Source organism: Gallinula chloropus, assembly GCF_964237585.1.
Source record: "Gallinula chloropus genome assembly, chromosome: 11".
In the NCBI taxonomy this organism is placed as follows: domain Eukaryota; kingdom Metazoa; phylum Chordata; class Aves; order Gruiformes; family Rallidae; genus Gallinula; species Gallinula chloropus.
Genome location: NC_140096.1, coordinates 1,083,024 through 1,105,515, shown reverse-complemented (window position 1 = coordinate 1,105,515; position 22,492 = coordinate 1,083,024). Strand labels below are relative to the sequence as shown.

General features: G+C 46.3%; 1 protein-coding gene across 1 annotated transcript; it reads right to left on the bottom strand.

Annotated features, from left to right (window-relative positions):
- Positions 1-3,922: 3,922 nt before the first annotated feature.
- HPRT1 (hypoxanthine phosphoribosyltransferase 1) lies at positions 3,923-20,908 on the bottom strand. Its single transcript, XM_084269315.1, has 9 exons — positions 20,804-20,908; positions 18,666-18,772; positions 17,017-17,200; positions 11,658-11,723; positions 10,652-10,669; positions 8,281-8,363; positions 7,049-7,095; positions 5,423-5,499; positions 3,923-4,805 (listed from the first exon to the last, which is right to left on the bottom strand). The coding sequence occupies exons 1-9, from the start codon at positions 20,828-20,830 to the stop codon at positions 4,758-4,760; spliced, it is 657 nt and encodes a 218-aa protein (XP_084125441.1). The 5' UTR covers positions 20,831-20,908; the 3' UTR covers positions 3,923-4,757.
- Positions 20,909-22,492: the final 1,584 nt, after the last annotated feature.

Genomic DNA, 22,492 nt, shown 5'->3' with positions numbered 1-22,492 from the left:
AGAGCATGGTGTGAGAAACAGAACTTTGGGTTCTTTGACAGTGGGCTAGCTCTAGACTCACCAGCCTTGCTTTCCAGGGATGGGGAGAACTTATCCCCAAGGGGCAGAAGGATACTGTCAAAGAAGCTAGTGGGGCTCATTAATAGAGCTTTAAACTAGATAAGAAGGGGGAGGGGGACAGGGCCAGGCTAGATGGAAAAAAACCTGGTTGTGGTGGTTGAGTTATTGAGGAACAGTGTGCTGGCAGTGACCTCCAGTCAGCCACCCTAGTCAGTCCAGGGGGTAGTGTGATAATGCAGAGTAGAAATGTAACTACTACCAATGGGCTAGGTAACTTAACCAGCTGTCACCTGGGAAACAAGGCTTCCCTGAGGAGCACAGCAAGATCAATAGACCAGCTGAAGTGCATCTACACCAATGCAGGCAGCATGGGCAATAAACAGGAGGAATTAGAAGCCCTTGTTACTGAGGGAGAGTATGATGTGATTGCCATCACTGAACCATGGTGGGACAATTCACATGATTGGAGCACTGCAATTGCTGGTTATAAACTATACTGGCTGGGTAGGAGAGGAGGTGGGGTAGCCCTGAATGTCAGAGAAAGTTTTGACTGCCTGGAGCTGGAGTATGATGATGAAAGGGCTGAGTGCCTCTGGGTAAAGATCAGAGGAAAATGAAATCAGGGAGATATAGAGATGGGAGTCTGCTATAGACCTCCTGATCAGGAGGAGGAAGCTGATGAGTTGTTCTTTAAACAGCTGGGAGAAGTCTCACGATCACCAGCCCTCGTCCTTACTGGGGACTTCAATCTACCGGCTGTCTCCTGGAGGTGCAGTACAGCAGGGAGGAAGCAGCCTAGCAGAGTCCTGGAGTGTTTGGAAGACAACTGCCTGACCCAGCTGGTGAGTGAACCCACCAGGGGAGGTGCCCTGCTGGACTTGTTTGTAAACAGAGACGGGCTAGTGGGGGATGTGAAGGGTGGAGGACGCCTGGGGCACAGTGACCATGAGCTGACAGAACTCTTAGTACTGGGAGAAGTCAGGAAGGGAGACAGCAGAACAAGCACCTTAGGGTTCTGTAGGGCTGACTCTGGTCTGTTCAGGAAGCTGCTCAATAAGATCCCATGGGAGGCAGCCCTGGAGGGCAGAGGAGCCCAAGAGGGTTGGCTGCTCCTCAAGAAGGAAATCCTGGTGGCACAAGAACAGGCTGTCCCAGGCTGTGGGAAGAGGAGTCGCCGAGGAAGGAAGGAAGCCAGCTTGGCTGAGCAGGGACATCCAGGAAGATCTTTGGGAAAAGAGGGAAAAATCTGAGCTTTGGAAGAAGGGGCAGGTGTCTTGGGCCGACTATAGGAATTTAGTGAGATCATGTAGGGAGGAAGTCAGAAGGGCTAAAGCTGAACTGGAACTCAGCCTGGCCAGTTCTGTAGAAGAGAATAAAAAGTCCTTCTCTAGGTACATTAACAGTAAGAGGAGGATCAAGGAGAATCTCCATCCCTTGTTGGATACTGAGGGAACATTAGTGACAAGGGATAAGGACAAGGCTGAGGTCCTTAATTCCTTCTTTACCTCAGTCTGTAATAGTAAAGATGGATATTCCCTGAGTACTCATCCTCAGGATCCGTCTGACAGAGAGGGGAAGAACAGCACAATTCCCATGGGTCAGGAGGAAATGATTAGTGACCTACTTGGCCAGTTAGACACTAACTAGTCAATGGGACCTGATGGGATTCAGCCCAGGGTGCTGAGAGAGCTGGCAGATGTGCTGGGCAAACCCCTTTCCACGATCTATCAGAAATCCTGGCAGACTGGGGAAGTTCCCCTGGACTGGAGACTGGCAGATGTGACACCCACAGACAAGAACAGCTGGAAGGAGGATCCGGGGAGCTACAGGCCTGTCAGCCTGACCTCAGTCCTGGGGAAGATCCTGGAGAGGCTCATCTTGGGAGCTGTCCTGCAGCACGTGTGATGGCCAGGGGATCAGGCCCAGTCAACATGGGGTTACAGAAGGTAGGTCCTGTCTATGGCTGGGGGTGTTCAGCCTGGAGAAGAGGAGGCTGAGGGGAGACCTTCTCCCCACCTACAACTACCTGAAGGGAGGGTGCAGAGAGGTGGGCGATGGTCTCTGCAGCCAGGGGACAGGAGATGGGACAAGGGGCAATGGGCTCAAGCTGCCCCAGCGCAGGGGCAGATGGGACATTAGAAACAAATGTTTTCCTGAAAGAGTTGTCAGGGCTGGAACAGGCTGCCCAGGGAGGGGCTGAGTCACCTTCCCTGGCTGTGTTGAAAAAAAGGGCAGATGAGGTGCTCAGGGATCTGGTTTAGCTCAGGATGGGAATGGTTGGACTCAATGATCTTCAAAGGTCTCTTCCAACCGTGTGATTTTGGGGTAATTTTGGGCGTGATTTTTGATTTTTGGGTGATTTTTGCATGATTTTTTGATTAGTGTATGATTTTTATTTTTCTTATTTTTGTGTGATTTTTAATTTTTGTGACTATTTTTGTGTGATTTTTTGTGATTTTCTTGTGTGCTTTTTATTTTTGTGTGATAATTATTTTGTGTGATTTTGTTTGATTTTTAATTTTTTATTCTTGTGGGATCTTGGAGATTCTTGTGGGACTTTTGAGATTCTTGGGGGATCTTGGAGATTCTGGTGGGATTTTGTAGTTGGAGTGATTTGGCTTTTATTTTTGAGTTGTTTTTGTGGGATTTTGTAGTTGGAGTGATTTGGTTTTTATTTTTGAGTTGTTTTTGTGGGATTTTTTTTGAGATTCTGGTGGGCTCTTGGAGATTCTGGTGGGCTCTTGGAGATTCTGGTGGGATTTTGTAGTTGGAGTGATTTGGTTTTTATTTTTGAGTTGTTTTTGTGGGATTTTTTTGAGATTCTGGTGGGATCTTGGAGATTCTGGTGGGATCTTGGAGATTCTGGTGGGATCTTGGAGATTCTGGTGGGATCTTGGAGATTCTGGTGGGATCTTGGAGATTCTGGTGGGATCTTGGAGATTCTGGTGGGATCTTGGAGATTCTGGTGGGATCTTGGAGATTCTGGTGGGATCTTGGAGATTCTGGTGGGATCTTGGAGATTCTGGTGGGATCTTGGAGATTCTGGTGGGATCTTGGAGATTCTGGTGGGATCTGGTTTTTATTTTTGAGTTGTTTTTGTGGGATTTTTTTGAGATTCTGGTGGGACCTTGGAGATTCTGGTGGGACCTTGGAGATTCTGGTGGGACCTTGGAGATTCTGGTGGGACCTTGGAGATTCTGGTGGGACCTTGGAGATTCTGGTGGGACCTTGGAGATTCTGGTGGGACCTTGGAGATTCTGGTGGGACCTTGGAGATTCTGGTGGGACCTTGGAGATTCTGGTGGGACCTTGGAGATTCTGGTGGGACCTTGGAGATTCTGGTGGGACCTTGGAGATTCTGGTGGGACCTTGGAGATTCTGGTGGGATTTTGTAGTTGGAGTGATTTGGTTTTTATTTTTGAGTTGGTTTTGTGTGATTTGTGATTTTTTGAGTGGGTTTTGTGTGATTTTCGATTTCAGTGTGGTTTTTATTTTTGTGATTTTTTGAGTGGGTTTTGTGTGACTTGCGGTTCTTGTGTGGTTCCTGCCCAAGAGCCCCTTACCTTGGGGGTTTCCACGCGTGTGTGTTCAGTGATCAGATCATCTCCACGCTTCACTTTGCCAAACAGACCGCAGGGCAGCGCTCAAACCGTTTTCTCTGTCTGGTTTGTCACAGAACACGCACGTGAAGCAGGATCTCCCCTCAGCACTTTGTCATCCCTCCTGGAGACAGGGTAACGTTAACCAAAAGCTCCACGCAGGCAGCCAGGTTCTGCCTTCGCTGCCAGAAATGCTGCTGAAAAGGACTCTAGAGCACTTCAACAAGCGGAATGATAAGCACAGAGCTCTGGGGCTTATTTTAAAGAGACAGCCTTTATTTAAAGTACTTTGTCTTTGTAGATCTTATAAAGTAAACATTACAATACTTCTCTTCCAGAAATATATTAAAAGTGTTTAAATTTAAAAGGCAATTCCACTGGCTGAATGATATCTTTAAAGAAAAAAAATCTAACAGAAACAGGCAGCTCAACTAAACTAGACTTTAAACATTCTGTTTCATCATTCCACCACCTCTGAAACAAACAAACAAACAAAAGAGAACATTTTTCACCCAGACTTCCTTTACAGCAATAAGGCAACTCCAGGAGACCTGAATGAGCTCCTTGGAGATTACAGATACTGTAACTGGCTGCTCCACATGCTTCCTGACACCCAAAGGTGCAACTGCCCATCAGTCACAATCACAGCTGTGCATTAAAATATAAAACTTAAATTACAGATCTTAAAAATATTACTAATAGACTTCCCTATCATAAAGAGTTTTACATTTACAGTACTTGAACTATTTCAGTTCTGGGTTGATGAGGTTTAAGCAATTTACCACTGCAAGAGTTAGACTCTGGAGCTCACAAACAGCACAACCCAACCAGGGGCAGCAATAGTCGGTAGAGTCGTAGTGCAAATCAAAACTAAGGAGTGCAGACCTGCACTGCTTGTTTTACATCTCTAGAGTATAAATGAAGGAGACAAAAAAGATCTTGTATTGTACATGCAATAAATTATAGTAAGCGTCTGACAATGGGGCTGGGGGGCACTCTACAATTGTAGCTGGTGTACCAGAGTTGAAGCCTGTGAAAGATAGGACTCAGTAAACAAAACCTGTCCAAGCTCTGCTGTCACAGCACTCGGCCTGTGCTTTCACGCTTTGTACTTCTGCTTCCCCGTCTCGCTGATCACACAGATGTGCTGAAACAGAAGAGAATGAAAAGCTCCTGTTAGGGAAGGAACAGAGACCCATGGCTTGTGTGTGTACTGAATAAAGTGCTTCTGAAAGACCCATGAGCGGGCTACACATGTTCTAGTACTACAGAATCAGGGTCATGCAGAACAACTTGAGCCTTTTTCTGTCTAAAAACCTCACTGTTGCTGCCTTCCTCCCCCCTCTAACTGTCACACCCAGCGTCTGATATAAGACTGGTGAGACTCGGATGAGGCTGTAACGACTTAGGATAAAAAGCAAACCCCTTTTAACTTCCAAGGCCTCTTCTCTAATTCTTATATAACTAAGCATTAATAGTTACAACTAACGCGTCTTTCCTGTAGACTCGTGGTAAGACAAGAGGCTTCACATTATTTCCCAGCTGACAGGAGACATGTGGCTTCCATTCTACATGGAGCAAAATGAACCTCTAGTTCTGAGAGAGCTCCAAAGCTGTACTCTTGCTCTAAGGTGTCATCACCACCAGAGCAGACTGGCATGAGGCAGGGTTTACAGGGGAGGGAGAGCGATGTGAGCAGACTGCCCTTCCTTCCTGCTCCCTGGTTTTAAATGGAGGAAAAAACATACAGGGAAAGTGACTTACATTCAAATCTCTGAAGTATTCATTGTAATCTAGGGCGTATCCCACAACAAATTTGTCTGGCACTTCAAATCCAACAACTGGAAAAAAAAAAAGAGAGTCACCAGTATGTTAGAAAAGAACTTCCTTGAGTCCACCAGACCTTTCCACAGAGACTTAGAGATACATACGCATCCTAACGCACTTTACTCCTTCCACTCAGTACCCTCAGACTAATATTTGAGCCATTTTAACTTACTTTGTTGATTTATTTCATCAACTAAAGCAAAACTAAATAGATGCATTTAGTGGTTCCCATGTAGCAGCATGTAGCCTGCAAGAAATGACCAGAATCCCTGTCATCTACAGATGGGGGAATATTATCAGAACTTAAAACTCCTTAAAAATTTCCTGTAACTCTGCAAATATATAAGAGCACTGAGAGCAGGAATCCACTATGACTCAGGACAGCTCTGCTAAAGCATGCCTTAGATCCTGATCCCTATAAAGTAACATAAAATTCTGAAAATGCTTTCTGCCCTCATGCTACAGTGAAAGACTCCTGAGCACAGGGAAGCTGTGTGTTTTCTCTCTCCCTGGCTTCAATGAGGCCCCATAAGAAAAATAGGGAGATAAATCACATAACTCAAAGGAAAGGTGATGTACACTGTTGGAAAAATTAAGGCAACGTTTAGTGCCTACTTGGCCTAATAATGCAGGGATAAAGCAGAGGGCCAGCCATTGCTGCCTTGCTGTCTCTTCTTTCAGAGCTCACATGTCCTGCCCTGAACAGGTTGTCTCTGCAGACAGATGGCAAACAAGTCACCTGCTGGAAGATGCTCACAAGGCAGACCAGTAACCCAGCTAAGCCTATAATAAGATCTCAGGACTGAGGGGCATCCTTGACTGAGGGGAGCACCTCAGATAAGCTTCTGAGGCACTGAAAAAATATTGTACAATCTTGGAAAGGAGGAGGAAGAGGATGTGACTCTTGCTGCTAAATTCACTCCACTCTCACATGGAGTGAAAGTACAGTCTAGAGTAACAGGGATTCAGCCTCTGGAACAGGGTTAGAGCACACAGCCCTTCCCAAGGCAGGAGGAGCCACTGCTCTGGTACCTCTGTCTCCTCTGGATGCTGTCTCTTTCTTTGTGCTCTTGGGACAGACAGGAGACAAGAAGGGAGCAATGCAGATGCCTAGACATAACTGGCTTTGTGCCAATTTAGCATCTTATCACTGAAAACTTTTATTAGACCTGTTACCCTGTGTGGTCCTCCTACATTCCCGGGGACATGCAGCTGGTAGCTAGGTTTAGGCACCCAAATCAGTCCCCAAAGTGTCAAAAGGTGAATCCAGCAGAGTCTGCTGACTGAAGTGAGAACTGGCATATGAAAAAGGTGTAACCTGGACCAAAACATCAGAGTCTGCTTTTCACATAGTGAAGTGTGACAAAGTTAAGGGAAAAAAAAAAGATCAGCCCAAATCCAGGTTAACTCTGTGAAAATACATTCCAAGTATTTAAATTCCTCAAATAAGAGGGAAAAAAAACTATCAAGAATCATTGGAACATTCTTGGACTTTGAGCAAAGGGTACACAGCACACTGACATACTTTTTAAAATGAATAATGTTTGTCCAAGAGTCACTTACAGTCTGGCCGGTATCCCACACTTCGCGGAGTTCTTTTTACCAACAAACTGTCAAATAAAACAGATACAAACCTGAAACATGGCAAAGCACCAGGTACAAATACAGGACAATGTTTTGACAAGCTGAATTTAGCCTGAACATGCACAACTACACACATTTTACACTATTATTTGCAGGTGCAGTTGATCAGAATGACAAAATCAAAACTTCCTGCACAGCCCACAAGGTAACTAACAGGTCTGCAAGAAGGAGGCTGGGAGGTAAGTGATCTGGCTGGACTGGCATTGTGAAAAGTGACCTAATTAGGTTTTATGTGTGTTAGGAACTTCAGGCACAATGTAGCTTACAGGTAAAGAGGCAACAAGTCAGGATCTGGCCAGACCAACTGAACTCCTTTCAACAGCATTAGCACTGTGAAGCAAAAGTTCAGCTGCTGAAATGCAACCTCAGTTGCACTTGCACAACATGCTCTCAACTGTGTTTCACTGGCAGTAAAGTAATTGGCTCTGATGATCAAGTGATACAAACCAACTCCACTTATCCAGAAATAATAGTCAGAGGTGTAAAAAGCATGGAGTTACAGGGAGTTGGGGCTGCTGCAGTAGAGAGAAATGCTCTGCTAGTTTGATTCACTCAAATCAAAGTGGTAGTTTGAGCACTTCAGCCTCTTACAATACAACCCCATGGGCACGATGTTTGCCTGTCTGTGCCATAGAGAGACTTGTGGAGGAAACGACAAGGTGGTGAGTGGCTGAATGTAAAGACAGAAGTTGGCATAACTCTGCATTAAGCACAGACCCTGTGGATCACCCCTGAAGTTAGGGCTTTACCTACCTTCATCAGTTTTACACAGGCACTGAAACTTCTAGTTGTGAGACCTAACTTTTCAGAATTGGTCTAGGATCTGATAAAAAAACCACCAAATTATATTTGCTTTGATTCACATCTCCCTGCAACAACTGCTTCATTGCCAATAGGAAAACAAATAAATAAAAATGAAGCAAGCACTGCTAAGAACATTTCACTTCAGGCTGTCTAGAATGATCATGTTTACCTGCTCAGGTCTTTGGCAGACCTACATTACTGCAACAGGTCTGAGCAATAGGAAACTGGGCTTCTCTCATACTGTATTATATTCATGATGTACACTGCAGTGACAAATATTTTCTCTTTCTATACTGTGTCCCCTTCTCTAGGTGAAATACAGCACAGAATCATCATTAAAGCTTTACCTGGCTACTTTCACCATCTTTGGATTGTACTGCTTCAGCAGCGACAGCAGCGTTTTCATGGTCTTACCAGTATCAATTATATCCTGGAAATAGAGATCTCAAGTGAGAAGAGCAAACACACCAGAGAAGCCTTTCCAAGCCTCCACAACAGACCTTGTTCATCTGCAACAGCATGAAAATATGCCAAAATACTGTTCATAATCAAGTCCAGGTGACATGTAACCCCACGTTGTGCTTACACAACTGTGCCCAGCGAAGTGATCACACACATTAACAATAGTTCTTAATTGTTGTGGTTAACAATGACTTTCAAAGCAGTTACTGAACTATGACCTTGGCTCCTTCTGGAGATTTTTATGGCTTGTATGCCTTGCAGCTAGTAGACAAACCACGATTAATTGCAGTGTGGCAAGAGCAGCATTAGTTACTCTCGCTGTTGGGCTCAGTTACAGGGGCAGATCTGTACAACAGAAAAGTAACAAGGGAAAAAACAGGTAGAACCACCTGCTATTGGAACTCAAGAAAGAGGAGTGCAATTTACATTACATAGCCAAGAAACAGCCAAAGAAATTGCACTGTGAATATCTGGGTCTGGTTCTAAAAAGCTATATTCACACACACCAAGGTGAATTTTGACACACCACTTTAATCCCACCCACTGTGCACATAAGTGGAAGAAAAGAACATATGAAGCATCAGAAACAGACTCCTGGTTTGGGCTGAAATAATCAGACTATGGTTAGAGGGACAGTCCTTACCCTGGCCTGAAATCAAGTCTATTTGCAATGAAGGAGGCAGAACACACAGAAGCAGCACTGTCTCAGCTTCATCTTATTTTCCCACAACTCCAAATTAAAATTTAAAAGAAAAAATCCAAACAAAACACTCCAGAGCACCCATCAGCAATACCAGCTTGAAATCATGGTTCTAAACTCAAGAAAAGCAAAGGATGTACAGATACATAGATAAATTAAAAGTTGGTGTGTAAACAGAAGCTGCTACCTCCATAACCTGAAATAACAGTAGAGCCTATTAGTGATTTTGTAGTGCAAGGATTTGTTTATTGGAGGAGAATCTCCATTTTGTTTGGAGTTTTTTTGCACGCTGAAGGGATGCCCTATAGGAAAACCTAGTGCTCTGGTGCACAAGATAGTAAACCTACAATAAACATGCATTTTTATTGCTTAACAGTTAAAAGAGCAATCAGTAAAAGGGTTCATATTTGACAGTGTTTAAGACAAGTCACTTGATAGATTACTCACTGAACAAATGAGAAACAAATCTAGTTTGGGACTTTGAAGAGGTATGAACTCATGTGAAATGGGGCAGGTAAATAAATGCACCTGCTTATCTGAGGTAAAATATACTCCAAAGGACACCCCTGGTCACACAGATGACTGCTGCACACAGACTATTTTGGTAGGAGTTTTGGAACTGAATGTGCTTCCTGTGGAATATATAACCTTCTTGAATTCAAAAACCCCACAATAAAACCCATGTCCATACATAAAAAACACGTTTTATGAGAGGAAACATCTTTCCCTTTGGCTGCTGAGTCAGTTGCTATAGCTGTCTCCTTGCTTACAAACAAGCCATTTCCATTATTTGGAGTCTTAAGAGGTTAGTAGATTGCACGTCCATTTTTCCTGTCTACAGCTGCTGCTTCCCTGCCCTGAAATTGGCAATCTTACTGAAAACATCCTTTGCCAAAGTAATATTTACTGAGCGTAAGCAACACTGTCCAACAAGAGGCATGGGAGCAAGAATTAAGCAACAGTAGCTACCAGGGAATGGAGCTGAGGGGTACTGCACCTGGCATCATCCAAAGAACCAGGGCAAGGCTGAGGAAAGGGAATTTGAGTTGGGAAATGCTCACTGGGAATTAGCTTTCCCCATGTCAGTATTCCTAAACAAATTATACACAGGGTCATTTGGCTTAGATCTGTTTTCCACACATTTCAGGATATTCCTACCGCTGCAGTTGAATCTCCCAGCTTGCTGTTGTACACACAGCCCATGCTTGGTGACTTTTGGGATATTGCTTTATCTGGGACACTTTTTCAAATTTAACCACCATGTTTTCATTTCTTTAAAAACACCTTTTAGAACTGACAGGATCCCAGAAGACTGAAAGCAAATGCACACAATTTTACATGGCTATTCTCCCTGTCAAATTTGGCAGCTGAACAGAACTTGAGAATTCAAAACACATATAATTTCAAATTCAGGGCCCACTTGAAAAATTCAGGCCTGGAATCAGAAGCTGGAAGCTTTGAAACCAGTAACTACATTTTCTGGCTTAAGGACAACTTCTATTAGAACTCTTTCATCAGTCACACATTAGAACTTCAAAGTGAAACAGAATACTTACTTCTACAATCAAAACATTCTGGTGGGGGGAAAAAAAAAGAAAAAAATCATTAATATATAGAGAATATGTACTATATACATATATATGCATTATATATCTCTATAGCTATTAGTTTAATTGCAGTTTAATATTTGCACCACTATTTATGCATGTTTACACATATAACAGCTAATTCCATTGAGTTAACATTTCTGATGCTGTAATAGCAATGAGATTCTCCTCAATGTCTCATGATGACTACAAAGCGGTCTTTAAATTATTTAGACTTTGAGAATTCTAGATATATGCAAAAGAGATCAAAACAGGGTCTACATAATTTGTAATCTTCTAAGGCAAGGAGTCTCATGCTATGGAGATGGGTACAATTCTGTCACACCAACATATCTTGAACTGTGACATACACATCTTAAAGATCACACATATGTAAGGAGAGGGGGAAAGTAGTGTGCTCTGACAGAGCAGGAGGTATTGATGCTTTAACCCCAGACATGTGGCTCAATAATCTCCACGGAGTCACTGGAGAGAAGGCAGATTCCAAATTTACAGTCTCACTTCCTTCTCCCCTCACTGCCTGGAAGGGGAACCTCTGTTCCCAGCCTGGGCTGCACGCTACGCCACTCAGCAGCACGAGCTCCCATCACTACTGCAGCTGAAACACCAACACAGCAAATAAGTTACACCCCTCTCTTGTGAAGGGAGTTTGTAGACAACAACCCACACAAGATTATGCTTCTCAGGCACTGCAGAGTAACAAATCCCCTGAGACTTTGCTGGTGCTGAAGATAGCGAATAGGAGGGTTTTTGGTTAAGTTCAGACTAAACTGATGGCTTTGGTGGGGTCTATCCACTTTCCTACTCTACCATGGTGAGTATTTACAGTCAAACTCTTCTGTTTTAACTCTTTTAAACTCTACAATCTTCACACATTAGAAGAGTGACTTTAAAACCACTGAGGCACTTGGGTTCTTTAGTGGGTTGGTTGGTTTGTTTTTAAACAGACCCATACCTTTCCAGTCAAGGTTGAGAGGTCATCCCCGCCAATGACTTTTATATCTCCAGTTGACTGATCATTCTAAGTAGAAAGAGAAGGGCAAACATTAGCACAACCAGAATTAGAAGTAATTTTTCATCCAGCAAATATCAAAACTACAACATGGGTAACCAGTGAATACTAATGCCTTCCAAAACACAGCACCAACCCTGCCTATTAACTAAGAAATTGCAAGTGATCAAATTTAAAGATGGTATTTCAGATTACAGATTGTTTGGCAGGAAATCTGCATAAATGCAGGCACCATCTCTCATCTGTGACTGTTACACACACACATATCTAAAATTATATGATTTGCTATGCGTTTCCTACAGATATGGCAATAAGACAAAGAGCACTCCAGCTCCCAGGCTGCCTGCTCCGATATAGCTGGCAATTTACATTTTAAACTGTAATGCTTCAGAAAGCCTTAATCTTTGAATAAGCAATCATAACAAGAATAGCCAGCAAACAAGGCACAGATTAATATTTAGAAACATAAGATACAAAAATTGCCGGAAAAGCTTGTGTTTGCCTAGTTTACAACCAATATTAGTAACCAGTAATCGAATGGCAGCACAGGTACACCATCACCACACAGCACTGTACTGCGGTGAAACTGAACCCTGATAGAAACAGAAGTAACTTTTATCTTCTGCAACAGTTTAAGAACAGCTGCTAGGAGTGCTTCACAGATCTCTGCAGCTTATTTGAAGTCATTTGAGTGCCTTTACATCTGGACAGTCTCCCACAGCTCCTATCAGATGTGCCACGCTTGTTGCTCTCCTGCTTACAGAGGATGATGTTTCCCTGCAATGCCATCCTTTCAAAAGGTCGATATTGCTTAGCACACATTCTCACAGCTCCTTACCACATACCCTGCACCTATAGAAGTTGGTGGCCCTTTGCTGCTGCACCTCGAAGCCCAAGCGTGCTGCACAGCTACAGACATGCAGCAGAGAGCAGCTCCTTCCCAAAACCCAGGGGTCAGAGAAGAGGGAGAAACGGGACCAGGAGGGAACAGCGACAGCCACGTACAGCTTCCTGTTTCACAGCCACGTGGAGACAGACATTCATGCTCCATGAATTACAGGCAAAGAACTAAGCATGTTATTACTAAAATAGGGAAACAAATTATTTTGCAGAGGCACGCACTGAGTACCATAAACAAACTTGGGACAACAGTAAAGAGGAAATGTATGACAATCCTTTCAACAGCGGTGTCAATGGTGTAAGATAAAGAAGTGCTGACAGCTGTAGGCATGTAAGAGCAGATAAGGCCAACAGAGACCTTCCTTTTAAGATTCCTATGACACAAAATTAAAAAAAAATATTGGTACAAGTATCTTTGTAGTTGTACCCCAAGTATTTTAAAGAAAACATCACTTTGAGTTACACCACTCTGCAATTACACTGAAGCCCCATGTTTCACTACCATAAGGAACATTCATTTTCAATAAACAGTCAACTGTTTCAGGGTCAAACAGCACCAATGTCACTGTGTTGCAAAAGTACAAACCAGATGTCCAGAATGACTGCTGCTTGACCCAACAGATGTATGCACTGCTGCTGAGTGCCTGAGATACTGGCTTGATCAACCACAGAAATGTGATTCAATCCAGCTCTGTATTCATGAAGCTAAAAGGCTTTTCCTGTGTTCACCTTATCTTAAAATTATCTAAAATGACAGCTCCTTTAAGCTTTTCCTACACTAACAAGGGTTTCACCATCCTTGTATGGAAGGATGTAAAACCCCCCATCATTTGTTACAATACAGCAATGGAAAGAGATTTTACAGGTATTTGTTCTATTAAAAGTACCTGCACAGATGACTGACTGATGCTCCTCAGTGTATGAGGTTAGAGCAGGTTCCTGATGATCTGTCTGGCTACAAGCAACACACTGCACTCAATCCCACCACAAAACCATACATTATGGTAAACCTCTGGACCATGCATATTAAAGTATGATAATCAGCAGAATAATAAACCTACAGAAACATTCCTGCTCCTTAACACAAACCACGAATCTCCACTGGCACATAAACCCACATTCCTATGTGGGCCCTGAGTTCCTGAGCAATTAAAGGATAAAACACAGTTAAAGAATTTCCAACACTGGTTGTAACCAGATTTCCATTGGAAAGAACTTTGTTTAATAATTAAGCACTGTTTTAATTATCTTCAGGAGCATTATTTCTGATTTCAGTGCTGGTAAGACTTTAATGCTTTGTGGTTTAACACATAAGAGTTTTACTGTTTAGATCCGTTTTCCCTGCCTCCCCGTTGTCACAGCTGGAAAACCATAATGCTTTACCAGACCGTAACTCCTGACTCAAGTGACTCCAAGATCACCTTTTAAAAAGGCATTTTAAGTTCCTTACAGTATTTGTGACAAGGCTCAGTTAGCAGAGATCTTTGAGGGCACTGCCTTGACCAGCCTGACCAGATTTTACCGTGTACTCCACTGAAAATCCCTATTTTCCCAAGCGACAGCACAACACATCCACTGTCTTCTGGCTGCCCTTGTGACTATATAAGCAGGGTTTGCTCATTTCCCAGTTTAAATGCAGGAGACTGGTGCAAAGCCATTCTTCTTGTAGCATAAACAAAACAAACTGTTTGTCAAGAATACTGAGACCTGGGTCTGCTCAGGAACACGATCTTTCCATTTCTCAACAGCCTGCCAGATCATTAGAATTGATCTGTAAGGGCTCGGGAAGCTGGAGTTACAAGCAAAGTTTAATCACAGCTTGATCATGGCAGTATTCCTAGAGAATTATTTTTGGGTGCAGAACAGTATGAACTTTGCATTGCAACACAAAAAAATCACCCAAAACCCTCAGATGCTTGTAAATATTAAATGATCAGTTTGGAAGAAGAATAGAACCTCAATTACATCCACTTCAGAACCACTACACAAGTTCAGCTGCTTTGTTTATGTGGCCAGGGTATTTTTAACATCTTTTTCCTCAGTCTGTGAAGGCAGGCAGCATGATCTAGTAATCACAACCAAAAGGAGCGAGATTCTGAGAGGCAGCTCCACTTCCAACTGCCCATTGGAGTTGGAGATGGTGTTCACATCACTAACATCACAGATGCCCCCAGCTAGGGAAGTGCTGATGAAAACTGCTGGGCAGATTTAACACTCTGACACCACTGATGACAGAAGACCTGCTCAATCTCTTGCACACGTGTTCACATTATGACAATCTCACCCAGTCTGTGAAGCTATGCAACCTAAAGGACATAGGTTCAGATATTAATAACCCCCTGAAGAGTTCACTGAAATGAAACATTCACCAATACTGCAGTGGAAGCATCAGGTAACAGGAGCTCCTCACTCATCTAGAACAAAATCAACATTCTTTAATAGAATTGGCCAACAAACCCCAAACCCCTGAAGCCTACACCTCAAGGAAAACACTGCTTAAGACAGCTTTCTGTCTAAATTGCTCCACTTTTCATCTACTCCTTTTTACTACAAAACCAGCATTTTCACTTCCATAGAACCTACTGTGCTGCTCACTCCCCTATTAATATCAAGGCAACGATAGTTCTGGGGAGCAATAAACAAAAGCAGTTGCAGTAAAGAGAGGAACCCAAGCATGCCTAACTGGTATGAGCAGATAAAACACACTCACATGGCAGCTTTGCTTTTAACAGAGGGCTGGGTTTTTTCCCAGGTGTTTCAGACCATTTCTCCAGCAGTTTTGTCAGAAAGAGGAAAGAGTGAAAGTATGCAGCCTTTCCATTGTTTTTAAACAGGCTAAGTTAGTGTTCCTTGAGGAGAGCAGAAGATGCAGAAGACACACAAATTCCTTGCCAAAAACCTGTGGGAGTCATCATTTCCTACTCTGTAACATGTTGCCCTGCAATCGACACGTGCAGATTTCTGCTGTGGCTCTTACAGGCAGAATACACAGGCACGTGGTGACATAGTGGTTAAGTGGACTGGTGACAGGAACCTGAATCTTCTGGGGGGAGCATAAGGAAATGGTGCCAAACAGCTCCTGTCCACTGACTTAAACGTGGTGTGCAAGCACAGAGTGTCCTGTGAGATACAACCAGCACACCTTTCTGCCCAGCCTTGCCTTCTCATTAAAGAGCAGAGCTAAACAACAGGAAGGTGGTTTCCAGGTAACCCCTGTGTGTAGCTGGGGCTGCTTCCCCTGCAAACACTCCTGACCAAAGCCCTAAGCAGTCCTGAGCTTCACTGTGAAACGCTAACAGATCGCTCAGCAGCAGACAGGAATGTACAAAGTACTTTGATGGTCCAAACTAAGCTTGCAAATAAGTTCCTGTCTGGTTTCACAGCTTAATGAAATGAAGGATGAGGTTAAGTTTCTACTTTAGTAATCTGGGGAGGGGTTGTTGGGGTTTTTATCTACCGGGGCTACCTGGCTGCAACTGCAACAAGGAGCCCACACTGTGACGTGAACGTGGAGCTGCTCAGACACAGCTAACAGCATAACCTCATGACACAGTTCATTCACTCCAAACTGAAACCAAAAAATGTCATTATTTCCATGCTACTGATGGTCTGATGGAACAAATCATAAATACCCCTGGAAACACAATACTGGCTGTCAGGAAGCATACAGTACTGACATACAGCTGCTTCTTCCTTTGACCTGCACAACCCAGCCTCGTGCTTCCTTCTATAAGCTGAACACGTTGCCTCAGGTTACAGAACATTCCATTTCCCTAGGAAGTTAAATCCTTGTGTTCAGAGTGAAAATAAATTATTTCCCAAACATGTAAGCTCAAAGCAACCCCTGCCTGCTCTTGAAAAGGCAGTGTCCTATTCAGTGGCTGCTCATCACAAAGCTAGGTTTATGAATCTAGTATTTCCTCAAGGCCAAGCACAACTGATTCTGTCCATTGTTTGGCTGAGCCAGACAAAAGATGAGGAAGAGAACTTGGGTATAACCGTTTTTGCAGCTTTCCAGCCTTCCTGTCCAATGAATGATGTCCAAGCCACATACAAATTCCCAGAATCAAGTTTTTGTAACCACAGTTGCAGGAGAATCCTTCTAGAGCCAGAGCTTTAGAGGTAGGGTGGTGGGCTGAGAAGGAAATCATTTAACAAGTAAAGGACATGGAAAGTGTCTCTGTTCTGCATGAGGATTTCACTGGGCTGCTGAGATACCAAGGTCTAGAGGAAAACAGGCTATATAATAAGGTAGAGAAAGAGTAAATTAGCTTGTGACTCTGAATTCCCTTAATTGTTTCTTTAATATTAGCACATTATGGCAGCAACAATATTAAACTGTTAGTAATTTGAAGTTAGTCAAATGTATACAAAAACTGCAGAGTCCTGCAGAGATACTTACACAGTAACTCTTCAACCTGATGAAGTCCACAGTCATGGGGATTGATTTGTCACTGTTTCTGTTTAGTGCTTTGATGTAGTCTAATAAATCAGCAAAAAATTTATAGCCACCCTTGAGTACACAGAGTGCTACAATGTGGTGTCCTCCCATGCCCTTCATAATTTCTCGTGCCAGTCTCTCTGTCCTGTACAAAACCAAGGAGGAGTTAGTTGTCACAACACGTCATTTGCTCCCCACACCAGTGGAATTTTGTATCACTAACAGTAACAAACATACGCACCAAACTGGGAAACACATTTTGCTCAGAAATACTTGCCTACCACTTCACTCCCTTTTACACACTATTGGTCAACAAAGTCTTGCTTTTCAAGGTTAACCCAACAGCAGCCCTGCCAAACACCTTTGTGTTCATACCTCACGCTCGGCCAAAGCAAACCTGAACACCCTGAAGCTGTTTCGCTGTAAGATCTGGGGCAGGAAGGTATGTTTCCTCCTTCCAAAGGTGGGTTTGGCTGCCATGCAAAGAGCAACGTTAAGCTAACCCAACCAAAAAGGCAGGAGCCTTCTCTAACCAAGAAATATTCTCAAATTGTAAACTAAAGAGCTGTATATTTGCCAAGTTAGCATGCCAGAAATCTGTCCTAACTGCAAAACACAATACCAACACAGCAGAGCAAGAGAACACTGCACCGTTTCTCTGCAATCATTGTTTCTAAATTTATCTTGTAACTTATTTTAGGAAGCATGGTATGTATTTAGCATGTGCCAGCTGACAGCAGGTTTCTCCCAGAAAGCCTCCTGTTAGAACTTTATGGCAAGTATTGAATGATGTGTGCTCTGGACAACCTTTTTCCTGTATATGGACTTCCAGTGCACAGTTTTTACTGTATTTAAAAAAAAAAAACCCATTTGGTATGAATGTTTATTATATCTACTCAAACAGGACCATGCACAACCCAGATGCACTCCTATTCACAGGATCTCCAGGAAGATCCACTCAGCACCACGTTTGAACGGCCGTGTCTCTCCAACAACTGCTTCACTGAATTTGTCGTTCATTCTCATAAGGGGAATTAGCAACTGTCAAGAGTAAACCAAAAATAGGCTTATGCATCCATTTCTGATCCCACAAGGTAAAATTTCCACAGCGCCTCACAGATTTTGGCAACCATAAAAGTGACAGACCGACATTTGCAGAGGCTGATGCAAAAAGGTAGGAGAAAGTTGGGTATTACTTATCTACCACACAAACATGAGAAAGTCTAAAACAATGTGATTAATAATTTACTTTCATTAATATCCTAAGGAAATTCAAGAGACTGTAATTGTTTTTAGACTGAACCAGCACAAATAACATCTCATTAGGCATTGAGAAGGTTAGCATCAAAGACACTCTGGGAAGTGGTAGATTGCTAGGTACTACAGAATTTCACATGAGAATTATGACAGATTTCCAAACAGTGTAACTGCAAATGTACAAACTCTTAGAAGCCTAACAAGAAAGACTTAATTAGCACTTGTACTTCTTAGTCTCTAATTAAACGTAATCTATTTAGACAGTCACCAGGCAGCAAAACTATCACTGGAAGATTGTTTATTCCAGGGCCATGAAATCAGCTGAGCCATGTACTGTCTGAAGTCAAACCAACCTGTCCATGATGAGCCCGTGAGGAATATAGACTTTTTCCAAGTCATCTGCATAGTGTTTAGGTATGCAGAACAAGTCCAGGTCGTAACCTTGTTCATCATCACCAATCTGAAAAGGAAGTAAGGTGAGATTTCTATAAAGCCTTAGAGAAAGTTTGTGGTAAGAAAATGAAAGTCCTTTTGGTAATAAATCAAACCCCCTGCGGTCATCAGGATCACCTTACTTTCCCTCTCTACAAAAACAACAGTCACACTGAACACAGCCTGAAGCGTCACCTAACAGGGCCTACAGCTCACAGGGGCTGTTCCGCAAAACAAGGTAGGGAAGAAACTAAATCCTAACAGCACCTGCAGCTCAGCAAGCAAAGGCTCTGACCTGGCCAGGTTCCAGATCTCCACACCACCACATCACAACACAACACATGTGCCAGTTCCAGGGCAAGACAAGACAGCCACACCAGCACCAGGAGCTGCGCTGTGTGACGGTGACAGAAGCCTCCTCAGACCCACCGCCTGCAAACCGCGGAGGTTCACCCACCATCTCTCAGACCCTGAAATGAAAGCCCTGCCTCTGCAACCTGTTCCACATGGGCAAATTCCTTCCATGAAACAGCCTGCAGTGCTGGCAGGTGCGTATTAATTAAGGGATATCTGTGTATAATTACCCCAAACACTGCTGAGGTTTGGGGCAGGCTGTCTAAACAGCGCCAGGAACAGCCTTTCCTGAGCCCTAACGCTGCTGCAACTGGAAACGACAGTATGTTTAATCACTGCACTCCCAGGCTATGCAGCTGAACGCTATGACATGCAAAATGCAGTTGGGAATTTCAGAGGGAAAACCGAAGCTTATTACAGACCATTCACCAGGGGCAGGCGTTAAACACCTGTTGTGGCTCCTGCTGCCCTTGCAGGACACAGTCTTACTCCAGCACTTACCTGGCCTGTGGCTCAGCCAGCTGCTTACAGGGCTTTTTAGCTGTGTAACCCCATAATGAATATTCCACACGGGGAATTCCACCCTCCCATCCCAACCAGACCCCGTACGAGTTACCCACACACCCAGCGCAGGCACCGAGACCCCCTGACCAGGGTCCTCACAACCCAGAGCAGGTTGTTATTGTCAGGTACTAATTCTCCCCTCAAACACAGGGTGTGTTCCCGCGAGCCAGGCCCGTGGCTGTACCCAGCACGTCTCCTAAACCTTCCCCTCGGCCTCTGGCAGGGAGCTGGGCCCTCCCTGCAGCTCTTGCCGGGCTTCCCACTGGCCGCAGGGATTTCCAGCGCGGCTCTCAGCCATGAGGCACCACATGGCTTCCACGAGCACCCGGCGCTGGCTTTTACAGAAAATCACACAAATGACGATGTAAGAGCCTCAGGAGACACGGCAGTGATGCGGGAGAAGGGGGGGGGGGGGGGGGGGGAAGGGGGAAGGGGGAAGGGGGGGGGAAGGAAGGACGGGCGGGGGGCGAAATTACGATGATGATGACGATTAAAATCCCCCCGAATGCTCTCCCTCCGAAAATACATCTTAACTGCAACATGTAAGCGCCTTATCCCGCGCTCCCGCTCACGAACCGGTGTCCCCCCCGCCCCATCATCCCTCCCCGCCCGCCACAGCAACAGGAATAGGAAGTTGTGCGGCGCCGGGCTCGGAGCGGCTGGGAAGTTATTTCACCTTCACTGCTGAGGCGGCAGCGTGGGGCTCCCCCCGCCGCCCTCGGGGTTCAAACCCGCCCGTGACCGCGAACCCACCCACCCACCCCCCCCCGCGCTGCCCGGCGGCGGGAAGGGGCACCGCGGCCGCTCGGGGGAAGGGAAAGAGCCCCGGCGGGGGCAGGGAGGGAGCCCCGGGCCCGGCGCCGGGAGGCCGGGGCTCCCCTCAAGGTGACTCCGCGTGGCGGCGGCCGCCGCCGCCGAGGGACACGAGGGACGCGAGGGACGTTCCCCCGCCCCGCTCCCGCACGGAGAACCCAGACCCGGGGGCACGGGACCCCCCTCCCTCCCCTCAGCCGGCGGCGGCGAGGCGGCAGCCACCCCCCAGGCGCCCGGCAGCCCCCGGCCCGGCGCGGCGGCAGCGAGCAGCCTTCCCCGCGGGGGGTTCGCGGGTGGAGGCCGCGGCGGCGCCGGGGGCCGCACTCACCACGATGCAGGGGCTGGGGGTCGCCATGGAGCGGGGCGGCCCGCCGGCGGCGGCGGCTGCGGGCGGCAGAGGAGGAGCGGCGGCGGCTGCGGGTGGTGAAGAGCGGGGAGGCGCCGCGCCCCGCAGCGGCCCCGGCCCCGCCTCCGCGCTCCCCGCCCTCAACATGGCCGCGGCGCCGCCGCCCTCCCCGGCAGCCAGCGGCCTGCAGCGCCCGCGGCCCGGCGCGGGGGCTGGGGGCGGGGACGCGGAGGGGGCGGCCCCGCCGGCAGCCGCCTCCCCGGAGGCGCAGGGAGCCGCCCCCAGCGTGTCCGTGTCCGTGTCGTGCCCGTGCTGTGACGGTGGTTGCTCACCCCGCTCTAGGGCTGCTCCACCCCAGCAGGGTGCGGGTGTTCCCGGCGCTCTCTCGTCCCCATCCTTAGGTCTGCAGAGTTGATCTCCCCGTCCCTAAGGAGCGCGGGGGTGGCCCCGTCCCTTCCCGCTGCCCGCGGAGATCACTCCTGTCCCCGGGGGGAACAGGGTGTATCACTGTTGTCACCCCAAAACCAAGGGCGGAGGATGTGCTCCCCACGGGTGTTCACGTCCTGGCCGGGACTGCAGGGACAGAGCCCCCGGGCACAGCGGGAACACCCCTCCCCATTGCCGAGGCAGGCCTGTCCCCTCTGCTGCTCTGTGCACCGTGGAGGAAAGAAAAGACACGGTCAGCATGGCTTTGGGTCTCCCAGCAAGTCACCGGATGCGGTGGAGCCTCTTGCTCCCCGAGCACAGGGAATTCAGCCTCCGGCAGAGCCCGTGCAGGGCGTGTGGCAGGAGGGGTGATGGGACAGGGCAGGGTCACCTGCCTTGACCTCAGCATGCTGCCAGCTTCGTGTCGGGGCATTGTGATAACCAAATCTCCTGCTCCAGGGCTGCGGCTGATGGCTCGCAGGGGTTGGGTCCCTGGGTGCCCAACTGTTCACGTACATGGTGGGATTTTCCTCCCCCACTGCCCTTCGCAGCGTTAGTGTGATGGAAAAAAGCACTTCAGTGCATCTCGTGTTCCAGCTTGAACAATGAGGCATCAGCTGAAGCCTTTTCCCTTCTTCCCGTACGGGGTGGACACCAGTTTAGTGCTGCATAAATACTTGGTGTTGAGAAAAGGATAATGCTCCTTAAAAATAACTTCATCCGTTAAGAACAGCTCCTGACACACACCCAGGACAGTTACCCTCTGCTCAGAAAACACGCTGAACTCAATTGAAACATTCCTTAATGATATTCCTGCCTCTGGCTTGTACAAAACAAGCCATTTCAGCCAATTTTGACTAAGCAAACAGGCACGATCCCTAACGAAGGGGGTGTTGATGCAGCTGGGTGCTCCGCGAGCCTTTGGGCGGGCTGGCTCTGGAGTGGGAGGAAGGAGCCTTTATCAAAGCGCCTAGAGCAGCAGAACGACACACGCCCTGCAGCGAACTCATATCAGGAACTGGCATTCGCAGTCCCAGCTGGCCTGTTTCCAGCGGGGCTGGGGAAAACAGCAGCTGCTCTGGCAGGTTCGGGGAGCGCCCGGCGCTCCTGGGCAGTGGGCAGCGCCTGTCGCCCGCACACTCAACCACCGACGCGTTGCAGGAGCTGATCTGGTTCTAGTTACTGGAGACGTTTCCCATGGCTGCCTGCTGGTAAAAGCAGCACCCAACAGCACCTCTCTGATCA

Coding starts and splice junctions, on each gene's coding strand:
- HPRT1 (XM_084269315.1), bottom strand. CDS start 20,830: ATGGCGACCCCCAGCCCCTGCATCGTG. Junction 17,201..18,665: donor CACGGGCTCATCATGGACAG/GTTGGTTTGACT, acceptor GGTTTTGTACAG/GACAGAGAGACTGGCACGAG. Junction 4,806..5,422: donor AATACTTCAGAGATTTGAAT/GTAAGTCACTTT, acceptor CTTCTGTTTCAG/CACATCTGTGTGATCAGCGA.